The sequence below is a fragment of the Eleutherodactylus coqui genome, chromosome 5 (assembly GCF_035609145.1).
Source record: "Eleutherodactylus coqui strain aEleCoq1 chromosome 5, aEleCoq1.hap1, whole genome shotgun sequence".
NCBI lineage: Eukaryota > Metazoa > Chordata > Amphibia > Anura > Eleutherodactylidae > Eleutherodactylus > Eleutherodactylus coqui.
Window position 1 is genome coordinate 115,477,925 of NC_089841.1, and position 12,333 is coordinate 115,490,257.

Here is a 12,333-nt window from a genome sequence, read left to right on the forward strand (position 1 = left end):
GAGAACCGCTTCCCTCTTAGTGAGGATTCCTCAAGAGCCATGCTGTTAAATGGAGCCTGTCTATGCCTGGGTGGTTCAGTGGCCCCTGTTATAGCAGGTCTGTCCAGGTAGGAAAGGTGACTGGGTCCTGGACGCTCAGTGTTGTCAGGGAACCGAACCAACTTCTCTTGGGCCAGAAGGGGGTCCCCAGGATTAGTGTGCATACCTGGGTTCTGAAATGTTGTAAGACCCTGGGGATCAGCGGTATCGGAGGAAAGGCGTACGCCAGCCCCTCTCCCAGTCCTGGCCTAGGGCGTCTATTGCTGTTGGACGATCTCCTGGCCGGAGGGAGAAGAAGTTGCTTACTTTGGCGTTCTCCCTGGTTGCGAACAGGTCTAATTGTGGGGTCCCCCACCGGTTGGTCAGGATTCTGAATGCTTCCTGGGAGAGAGACCACGCTCCTGGGTCTAACTGCCTCCTGCTGAGAAAATCCGCTTTTTGATTTAGTGTCCCCTTCAAATGTGTTGCCGTGGTCGAAAGGATCCGGCCCTCTGCCCAGCGGAAAATTTTTTGCGCAATGTTTTGCAGGGCGGGAGACCTTGTGCCCTCCTGGTGCCGAATATGGGTGACCGCGATGGTATTGTCCGAAAATATCTTTATGTGCTGGTTCTGTAGCGATTTTCCTAACTGCTGTAGGACCTGCCATACGGCCTGTAGTTCCCTGTAATTTGAGGATTGGTCTCTTATCCTCTGTGGCCATAGGCCCTGAAGGAACTGGTCCCCCACATGCGCTCCCCATCCCCAAGCGCTCGCATCCGTTGTGATGTGCGTGGCCGGGTTCTGTATCCAGTGGACCCCTCTCCGCAGGTTCGCTGGGGATGTCCACCAACGCAGGGATGTTTTTACGGTGTTTGGGATGTACATTGTTACCCCTAGAGAGGACTGTTTTTTGTCCCACGTGGATAGGACTGAGGCTTGCAGAGCTCTGGTGTCTGTTGTCTGCGAACTTTGTGTCACATATGGCGCTAAGGGCTGCGACCTGGACCTTCAGGGTGCTTGGGGAGAGGCCCATCTCTAGGCCCTCCTGCAAGAACTCTAAGATTAGAGGGATGTCCGGGATAGAATCCCCGAGATCCCTTCCCTGTCTCCATGAGGAAATCCTTCTCCAAACTTTCTGGTAGATAAGGTGGGTCGTCTTTTTTCTGCTGGACATTAACGTTTCTACTACTCTCTCTGAGAATCCCTTCTCTCTCAGTGAGGATTCCTCAAGATCCATGCTGTTAAGTGGAGCTTGTCTAGGCTCGGATGGTTCAGTGGCCCCTGCAATAGAAGATCTGTCCAGGTAGGAAAGGTGACTGGGTCCTGGACGCTCAATGTTGCTAGAAGACCGAACCAGCTTCTCTTGGGCCAGAAGGGGGTCCCCAGGATTAGTGTGCATACCTGGGTTCTCAAATGTTGTAAGACTCTGGGGATCAACGGTCTAGGAGGAAAGGCGTACGCCAGCCCCTCTCCCCAGTCTTGGCCTAGGGCGTCTACTGCTGTCGGACGATCTCCTGGCCGGAGAGAGAAGAAGTTGCTTACTTTGGCATTTTCCCTGGTTGCGAACAGGTCCAATTGTGGGGTGCCCCACTGGTTGGTCAGGATTCTGAATGCTTCCAGGGAGAGAGACCATTCTCCTGGGTCTATTTGCCTCCTGCTGAGAAAGTCCGCTTTTTGGTTTAGCGTCCCCTTCAAGTGGGTTGCCGTGATCGAGAGGATCCGGCCCTCTGCCCAGTGGAAAATTTTCTGTGCGATGTTTTGCAGAGTGGGAGATCTTGTGCCCCCTTGGTGTCGTATATGGGCGACCGCGGTGATATTGTCTGACAGTATCTTTATATGCTGGTTCCGTAGCGAGTTCCCTAACTGCTGTAGGACCTGCCATACGGCCTGTAGTTCCCTGTAATTTGAGGACTGTTCTTTTGTCCTTTGAGGCCATGGGCCCTGAAAGAACTGGTTCCCCACATGCGCTCCCCATCCCCAGGCGCTTGCGTCCATTGTGATGTGAGTGGCTGGGTTTTGTAGCCAATGAACCCCTCTCTGCAGGTTCTCTGGGGATGTCCACCAACGCAGGGATGTTTTCACCGCGCTTGGGATGTACATTCTTGTCCCTAGAGAGGACTGCCTTTTGTGCCACGTGGATAGGACTGAGGCTTGGAGGGCTCTGGTGTGAGCCTGGGCCCATGCCACTCCTGGAATGCATGACGTCAGGCTTCCCAGGAGAGACATGGCTTCCCGAATTGTGCATGATTGTCTCCGTAGGAAGATTTTGACCAGCTGTCAGATTTTTTGTATTTTTCCTCGGGCAGGCAGGAGCATTGAGATTCTGAGTTGAGCGCTATGCCCAGAAACGTTTTTTTCCTTGCCGGGGTTTAAGCTGGATTTTTCCCAGTTTATGACCCATCCTAGGGACTGGAGAAGTTGTAGCACTATCTCCACGTATTTTGTTAGGAGCTCCCTGGACTCTGCTATTATCAAAATATCGTCCAGGTAGGGTATTATTAGGATCGACTTCTTCCTCAGGTCGATGGATGCCATGTAGGCCCCTCTGGGAATCAACTTTATTGTTGAGGAGATGGACTCCATTTTGAATTTCCTGTATCTGACGCAGGCGTTCAGAGGTTTCAGATTCACTATCATCCGCTGTTTCCCGCAGGGTATTCTTACTAGGAAGAGCCTGGAATAATGGCCCTGGGTTTCCTCGTTTCGAGGTACGAGGGATATTGTGTTTAGTTGTTGTAGCTCCCGAACGCTTTGCCTTAGTAGGTGTAATTGTTGCCCTGAACCTCCTGTGGTAACGAATTTTCCTTCTGAGGAGGGACACCAGTTCTATTCGGTATCCCTGCTGCAAGATCTTTGGGATCCATGTGCCATCGCAAATCGCGGCCCATTGATCCGCAAAGCTCCCCAGCCTTGCCCCTACGGGGATGGCGTCAGAGTCTCTGCTTTTTGGCTCCCCCTGGTGGAGGTTAAAGAAGATATTCCTTCCTCTGCCCCCCTTAGGGTAACTCCAACATCCCGTCTTGCCCTTGCCTCGGTAGGTCTCGGGCTGTCACACTGGGGCCCGGAAGAAGGTCTTCCCCCTCTCTGTGGCTTTTCTTCTGGGAACCCCCTCTTTCTGTCGGCCGCCTTCTCCAGGATTTTGTCCGGTCCGAACAGAAACTGGCCGTAGAACGGGAGGGTGCATAGCTTATTTTTTGAGGCTAGGTCGCCTGACCACGACTTCAGCCATAACACCCGTCTGGCTGAGTTAGACCGGGCTGTAGCTTGCGCCGAGAGCTTAACTGTTTCGGCCACTGCATCTGCTAGGAAATTTGTTGCCATCAGCAGGATAGGGAGCGAGTTTAGGATCTGTTCCCTTGGCGTTTTATTAGGTAAGCTGTAGCTCCAGCTGTTCTAGCCATACTCCCAGAGTCCGCACCACGCCACGCAAGTGGCTGCATTACCTGGCCTGAGTATGTTTGCCGCTGCCTCCCACGATTTTTTTTTTAGGAGGCCTTCAGCTTTGCGATCCATGGGATCTTTTAATTGTGCGGCATCCTCGAAGGGCAGGGTCGTCCCCTCCCAACTTGCGCAAACTTCCTCCTCGAATGGGTACCTTCTTTTTACCCCTCTAGCGGAGGAGGAACCTGCGTCGGTTTTCTTCCACTTTTTCTGAATAATTCTAGTGATGTTTTTGTGGACAGGGAAGGTATGCTTACGCCTCTCCCCTAGTCCCCCGAATATCTCATCCTGCAGGGTGCGTGGTTCCCTGGGCTCTTCCATTTTTAGGGTAACCCTGACCGACTTAATCAGTTCCGTTAAGTCGTCCTGATGAAATAGGTACTTTTTGTAGTCCTCCTCATCTGAGGACTCCTCGGCCGCCAGGTCCTCTTGCTCCGACCCGATTGAACTCTCGGAGTCAGAAGGCTCCTCGGGAACGTACGCCTTTTTCTGGCGCTTTGCTGGCGGCGCTATCTGTGACGTTAGGGCTGATCGAATCTCTTCTTTCACCAGCTTCCTAATATCCTCCATGAATCCCCCCGATTCCTCTTTGACTAGCCTAGCTACGCACGCCTTGCATAGAGGCCTCTGGTACGTAGCTGGCAGTCTCGTCCCGCACTCTACGCATTTTTTGAGTTTTGTTCTGGGGGGGGGCGTCTTTTTTATCCCCCTGACAAAAGAGCATTTTTGCGGGTAAATATGCAATTTTCCATACACAATACACTTTGCATTTGTATTTTTGCGCACTGGCAATTTACGGCCGCTGAGGCTGAGGTTTCAGCTGTCTCTGGGGCTGGAGCACTCATTACTATACCGGTGCTGCAGATACCCTGCGACCTGTAGTGCTGGCCCACCTTCTGGCTTCTCTCAGGTTCCTTATTTTGATTTTTTTGCGCTCCTGCGCTAAGCCCCGCCCCCTCCGTGCGTCTCCTGATGTGAGCGTGATGACGTCACCACGCTGGACACGTGACGCCACGCCACGCCCCCCGCCGTCAAAGGGCTTACTGGAGCGCCGCGCTGTGACTATACGGGGAGGAGGAGGGGGACTGAGGCTCCCGATTTGTACCCCCCATGGGCCGCCGCGGGAGGAACCTGGCCCGGGGGCTACCACCCCATGTGGCGTCCCGGGAGTCGTCTGGCTGGGAAGGGAGGACAGGCTGACCCACTGCCCTCCGATCCGCCTGTGAGTATGCTTTGGCTGGCTTCTCCACCAGCCCCTCTCAGAGATCCTGCCTCCTGGCAGGACAGGAAGACACTGAGGAAAGTGGGGAAGGGTGGGAGATTTTAACCTCTCAGTATGTTCCTGTCCTATCAGGAGGAGGCAATCTCTATTGGTGCTGTCGTGGAGACGATTGGGGAAAAATAGATATGGTAGACAGACAGATAGATAGATAGATAAGTGGGTCACATTGGTCAAAACTGAACTCTCAGACCACCACTGATCTCCAGGATTGAATGGCTCTAGAAGCACATGTGGCAATGCCCAAAGATTTTTGTTAATGAAATTCCTTCCTGAACTAAGATGTGTAATTATCAGAGGTGATCTTAGATCACAGAGCATGCGATTATCTGAAACATTAGATACACATAAGATGAGCATTTTGATGAGTTTCCTAAGTAGAAGTAAAGAACAATAGCTGTATTTATGGCATTTTTTCATTCATTTGGTGATTACAAAGCGTAAAAATCTGTATACGGTTGTACAATTAAATAGTTTGGTGTGTGATATGTCTACCTGTCATCAATATTCCTATTCAGGCAGAGATTCAGAGATGTGAGGTTCCGGCACTTCTTCACAATTTCCATCACCGTCTCATTATCGAGCTCACTGATGTGCCTTAAGTCCAGGCTGGAAAGATTTTTAAGCTGGAAAAGAGAGCAAAAAAAATTCCACTAAAAAAACAAAAACAAACAAACATACTATCAATGCAGGTCTCGTATGTAATGAGAAGAAAACCTCTGCACATAAACAAAGGGGACCATTATAAAGGCCATGACAAAGATAGGCGAGAGGTTTTTAAAAGAGGACAAAAAATCAAATCAAATCTGATTAGTTGCTATGGGCAATTCCCTAATTATGCTTTGAGCTAGATTTAGTAAATCTTCTCCTATGTATCTTTGAAAAGGTGCCCACATAACAGTGTGTAGATCAAAGATAGTCAACTTTGGGAGAAGGGCTTGTTGCAAGGCAGGTGCGCCTAGCAAGATCTGGGCTAATACACTTTACACAGGGGCAGAAGCGTTGACTAGAGGCGTGATTATGTTGGCATTAATTATAACTACCACCCAATTATTGTTCATGAAAATGCATGCCCAGCAAATGAGTTACGATGGCTACATCACCGCTGGTTGCATGCTCGTTCCAATATCTTATGACTCTTTAAGTCAAATGTCCACGGGCAGATTTGATTTGCGAAACCCACGCTTGATCTGCAAATCAAGCGGCCATAAGGATGCATTAGCATCCGCAACACAGTTTAAAGCATGCGGATGTCATTTTTTCCTGGTGTGTAAAACACACGCATGGGAGAAATTCGCAGCATGCTTCATTTTCTGCGCATTCCCACACGGACGGCTTCCATTTAAGTCAATCGAAGCAGTCTGATCCGCGGCACACCCGCAGCTGACACTGTGGATGTGCTGCGAATTGGCGGGAAAGCAGGAGTTCAAAAAAAAAAAGCACTGCGCATACGCAGTACAGAAGAAAGAAAATTCAGACGGAACAGAGAAGACCCGCACCGCGTCTGGACAGGTGAGAAAATGTTTTTTAGACCTCATGGCTGCGGGGATGGGTGGAATCAGCTGCGGGATTCAACACTTAGAAACCGTGCGTGCCCACTGACACGAGGCCTTAAAAAGGTTGCAAAGTTGCTCAAGATTGGAGAAAAGGCTGCTTTTCAACCAGCAAAATAGTCAGCAATACCGCAATATTGTCCGCAGTGGTGTCTGGTATTTCAGCTAATCCCCATTCCATTCTGTGCAGATATGTGAATGTGCACAGTATAATGCCACGAGCATAGCGGAACACAGGCAGCCTTCATGGCTCCATTGCTCTCCAGTAGCTCATCATAGAACACCTCCTCCTCTTCCTTTCATGAGCTATGAAATTCATTAACTCGGCCCTTTCCACGAAACCTAACAGATTGTTGGAAGCTGACAGCTACCTTAAAGGTAAACGTGGGCAGCCTTACCTTCGGGGCCCCTGTAGCTCCACAGGTTGCATACATAGTATGTGTGTCCCTGACTATGAGGGACTGCATTAATTTCTTGACATCAGAGCTTTTCAGGTTACTGTCCAAGATGTACTGTATATACTCGAGTATAAGCCTAGTTTTTCAGCACATTTTTTTGTGCTGAAAAAAGCCCCCCTCGGCCTATACTCGAGTCAGGGAAGGCTTAAAAAAAAACCTCCATACTCACCTCCCAGCCGACCTCTGTGTCTCCGGCAAGGTGCTGCAGGCTGCTTGAATTCTTTCCGCTGTCATTCCCCGCTGTTCTCTTTGCTCAGTTCGGTCATCTCCCGCAGTCAGCGCTGTGTAAGTAATAGCTGTGATTGGATCGAGCGTCAGCCAATCACAGCCGATGCTCGATCATTCATAGCCAATAAAGCTTTTAGAATTCTCCCTGCTCGGCTTTCAAATACCCTGCCGTCAGTGCTGTGTCAGCAAGAACTGTGATTGGATCGAGCGCCAGCTGTGATTGGCTGGCGCTCAATCCAATCACAGGGCTTACTTACACAGCACTGACAGAGCCAAGCAGAGAGGACGGCGGGGGATGATAGCAGGGAGAAGTCAAGCAGCTTGTCGCACAGACACAGACCCGGCTGGGAGGTGAGTATGGATGGTTTTTTTTTTAACCTAATATATACTCGAGTATAGCTCGTCTTATACTCAAGTCAGTAAGTTTTCCCAGTTTTTTGTGGTGAAACTTATTGTCTTGGCTTATACGCGGGTCAGCTAATACTCGAGTATATACGGTAATAACATTTAGCAAAGGGCAGGAAATAGGAAAATGGAACAAACTAAGCTATACTAACCAGTCCTCTCCTCTGGCTTATAAAGCTGCATGTGGACGAGGAGGAAAAAGAGGGGTGGAGCAAAACCCGTACAGTCATGTTTGTTGTGAACAATTATACTACATACATGGTGAAGAGAGTGAAGTGGTAACTTCAATAGTGGAGGTGCTGCCTGAGCAGATGACGCACCACCTGGGTGGACGTGACAGAGCAAGAGAATAGGACTAAAAACTGGCAGTGGAGAAGGTGCAACACTCTAGGTTAAAGCAAATAGGAAGTGACCAAAGGTGTGGCAAACTTCTCCTTTTATTTAATAAAGTACTTATGAAAACGTGTTTCGGGGAGAACCCCTTCATCAGTTCAGCTGGTGTTTAAAACATACAAGCTATAAGATACACTTTAGAAGGCAGAGTAGGAGGTAGAAGGTGGAAGAATAGAGGAAAAAAGGACAAAACATATTAGATGCATTTGTTATATAAACTCATGCGGGTTAAAAGTAGTCATAAATATATACACACACACACACACACACACACACACACACATATATATACACACATACATACATACATACATACACACACGCACACATACATACACACACAGTCATATAACACCTTAGTACATTAGTATATGTAGAAAATGATAGATGGAAAAAATGAGTATGCATAAAACTATTTAAAAAAAAAAAAATCGGGCTAAAATCAAAATCAATGACCCTAGTTATAGTAAAAGACTACCGTATACAGCAAAAATATGTGACGAAAGTTGAAGTACATAGAAAATATGTATACATATATAACTTAATACACTTATACCCATGGGGCTTAACGAAAGCCTAGAAAACATCTTTAGAGGTTAATTGCGCACTCCAGTCTCTTTTTTTTTTCCTTTCACCCCTCCCCCTTCATGCCCTATTATCATATTACTCCCCCCTCTTAACCCTCATCCATTCCCCCCTTAGCAAATTTCACCATAACACCAAAGCAGCCAATGTTCCAGTTTTATGCCAATCTAATTTTCAGAGTTCCCTGTCCTTCCAGTCCTGATCTTTCAACCTTTCCGGTTCTTTGTTTCCCCAATACCATTATCCTCCAGTTCACACTCCACACTTTCCCCACATCACCTTCAGCCCCTTTTTTTCCCCTCTCCCTGCCCCCTTAGATTCCAGACCAATTAGAATGCAGAGACCTGATTCCCCGCCCCCTTCTCCAGCATATATATCCTCACGCTCTCCCTGCTCCCCAGAACTTCTCCTGCTCCTGCCCTGGCTGACACACAGTTAAATTACTCCTATAGTAATCTCATTTCATCTCCACTTCTCGTTTTTCTTTCCTTCTCTCCAGCTCCTGCCCTCCATGCAGGCATATGACAACCCCAAGGTAACCCCAGACCCACACTTGTCACTGGAATAATTCACACCATCCATTCCCTCATTTTCTATCCAGATAGCCTAATCCTTGTTAAACTGACACCATTATTCCAATCCTATTTTCCACCTATAGCATTGGGCTTGTTTTTGTCCCAACATGTTTCTAATCTTTCTAGGCAAACAGGATCTCATTATTAATCCTTTTGGGACCCACCAATTGGTAAGTTCATTATATTTTACTCATTGTATTGACAATATTCTCCCCTCCAATCCTTCCTGTTGTGTGAACTTCTCATCGCTTTATTATACATTTTATATATACTTTGTGTCATTTTTACTGTGAAAACCAACATTCAAAGCTGTCTTTATAGTTGATATATCTATTTACAATTGAGGTTTATTAGTAGTATTTTATACTAGGACTTATTTATTTATATATGTATACATATTTTCTATGTACTTCAACTTTCATCACATTTTTGCTGTATAGTCTTTTACTATAGCTAGGGCCATTTTTTAAAATAGTTTTATGCATACTCCTTTTTTCCATCTATCATTTTCTACATATACTAATGTTCTAAGGTTTGTATGACTATATATTTATGACTACATTTAACCCGCATGAGTTTATATAACAAATACATCTAATATGTTTTGTCCTTTTTTATTCTTCCACCTTCTACTTCCTACTTTGCCTTCTAATGTGTATCTTATAGCTTGTATGTTTTAAACACCAGCCGAACTGACATAGTGGTTATCCCCGAAATGTGTTTTTATAAACTGATCACATACATTATTAAAGGGGTTGTCCCGCGCCGAAACGGGGGTTTTTTTTTTCAACCCCCCCCCCCCCGTTCGGCGCGAGACAACCCCGATGCAGGGACCTAAAGAAAAATCCGAACAGCGCTTACCTGAATCCCCGCGCTCCGGTGACTTCTTACTTACCGGCTGAAGATGGCCGCCGGCATCTTCTCCCTCGGTGGACGGCAGGGCTTCTGTGCGGTCCATTGCCGATTTCAGCCTCCTGATTGGCTGGAATCAGCACGTGACGGGGCGGAGCTACACGGAGCCCCATTGAGAACAGAAGAAGACCCGGACTGCGCAAGCGCGGCTAATTTGGCCATTAGACGGCGAAAATTAGTCGGCTCCATGGAAACAAGGACGCTAGCAACGGAGCAGGTAAGTGAAAAACTTCTTATAACTTCTGTATGGCTCATAATTAATGCACAATGTACATTACAAAGTGCATTAATATGGCCATACAGAAGTGTATAGACCCACTTGCTGCCGCGGGACAACCCCTTTAAGTACACCTTTAGTCACTTCCTACTTGCTTTAACCTGGAGTGTTGCGCCTTCTCCACTGCCAGTTTTTAGTCCAATTCTCTTGCTTATAAAAAAAACAGCATGTCACCACAACGGTTTGCAAACAAGACCAGGCGGAGGGGACCTAGGCAGCGGCACTAGACAGAAGGGGTAAGTACGGCTTAGAGTGTTATTTTTTACCATTTCCGGCCCTGTGTGAAATTTTATTATATCATAGACAACCTCTAACTTTAATTATTGGATGCATGTAAAATACATAATACACTTATGCAATAAGGAACAAAGACCACACTGCATCCACAATCCTCTTAATGAAGGGTCTTTATAATGACCGTTTTAATTAGTAAAGGACAGTAGTTAAAATGGTCATAACATTATCTGTGACTTATCAACTTACATTTGTAAGACGGATAACTCCTCTAGATGTAACAGAACAGCCCATAAAACCAACATATTCCAGTTCTGGACAGTGTTCTGCAAAAGCTTCGACAGACTTATCAGATACCTGGCGGGACAAAAGAGACCTTCATGAGTTATATCACATATGCAAGCAGAAGAACTAACTTTCAGCTACAGTACAAATACTTTTATGTCCCCCAACTTCCCAACCACAAAATAACGCTCATTGGGGCATATTTACTAATACTAACTAAAAGTTAGAAAAGTGAAAACTTAGGCCTAATGCCCACGGCCGTGACAGACTCCGCCAGCGGAATACCAGCGACCCCCTAAAGACCCAACACTCACCTCCGGGACCCGCTGTGCGAGTCCCGCATGACACGTCGCCAGTGTCATATGACGCGGCCTGTTGTGGGCGGGGAATCGTATTCACACTATACTTCCGCTGTGCTACAGCGGAAGTATAGCGTGACGGCCGGCTTCCATTGACTACAAATAGGACATGCTGCGGGTTTTTTCAAGCTGCAGAATTCCGCACCGTGAACATTGAGCTATTAGATTCAATAGAACATAATAGCTGCAGTGTAACGCAGCGGAAATCAGGCAGTGGGCATCAGCCCCAAGACTAGCCAGTATTAAAATGTGTGTTTTATCATAGTAGCTTTGCTGAATGATAAATCTGTCCAAATTTAAGATGGTCTAGGTGGTTTAGTTTACGCCAAAAATTGTGCCAAAATTGTGATGCAATTTAGAGAAATTTTGGCACGATTTGGGACATGCCCCTTTAGACAAATCAGAAAATTTTTTCAAAGGTGTCAAAAAACACTTAGTAAATGTAGTGCAAAGGATGCAAGACTGTTTTATGGCAGAATGTGGGTCAGAAAACTGTCGTATTTTGAAAAGTAAGTAAGTCCCATTCTCACAGATAAGAGATTCTGAAAAGGAAAACCCATCAGCTATTATGTATACCGTATACCTGCTCAAATCTTTGCAAGAATAGATGTCAAGTAACAGAAAAAACAATGGACACTCGAGACTTTATGCAAAAAATTAATGAACAAAACAAACTACAATCAAGCTCTATACACAAAAAACGAAAATCAGCAACTGCAGTTGAAATCAGTTAAAGAGGTTGTCCGGGAGTTTAGGAAATTCATCTAACAGCAAGAGATGTTATAAGAAAAACAATCATTACTTGGTTCTTAAATCCCTAGTCCCTTTCGGTCTTTGGTTATTATTTTTAGAGGATGCCATCCATGCAAATGACTACCATAGCCAAACATTGACCTCCGAGGTGATGTTTGTATGTACAGCATGAGACACATGAGGCAACTAATTGGTTGCAGTGGTTACCTGGATGTACGGCATATCGTAACTTTAAGAAAGCAGACAGACTGTCAGGTACCCCTGGAATATCAGTGCTTGTGCAGCAGAGGATTTAACAGGCAATGTTTGTTTGCTTTTTTTCCAAATTTAATAAGATTTCTTGCGGTTATTTCATTTTTTTAAATCCCAGACAAACCCTTTAACAGGGCACTAACTTTTCAGACAACATATGCTCATCTACCAACTTGTGTTAGAAATGTTGTTGCCTTACCACTGTAAATCACATTTGAAGTGGCTGCTACTAGGGGGCTCCCTTCGAGCTCCTCTGCAATCCACTCTGTCTTTTGATACAGAACTTTCAAGTTAAAAAGGACACAGGGACATTTCTATAGCAACAG

General features: G+C 46.4%; 1 protein-coding gene across 1 annotated transcript in view; it reads right to left on the reverse strand.

Annotated features, from left to right (window-relative positions):
- FBXL17 (F-box and leucine rich repeat protein 17) overlaps nucleotides 1-12,333 on the reverse strand; it is a 623,040-nt gene that overhangs the window by 434,467 nt on the left and 176,240 nt on the right. Inside the window, exons 5-6 of the mRNA XM_066603043.1 lie at nucleotides 10,608-10,715; nucleotides 5,234-5,364 (exon numbers count right to left, since the gene is read on the reverse strand). Of these exons, the coding sequence (XP_066459140.1) occupies nucleotides 5,234-5,364; nucleotides 10,608-10,715 (239 nt within the window). The remainder of the gene's footprint in view (nucleotides 1-5,233; nucleotides 5,365-10,607; nucleotides 10,716-12,333) is intronic.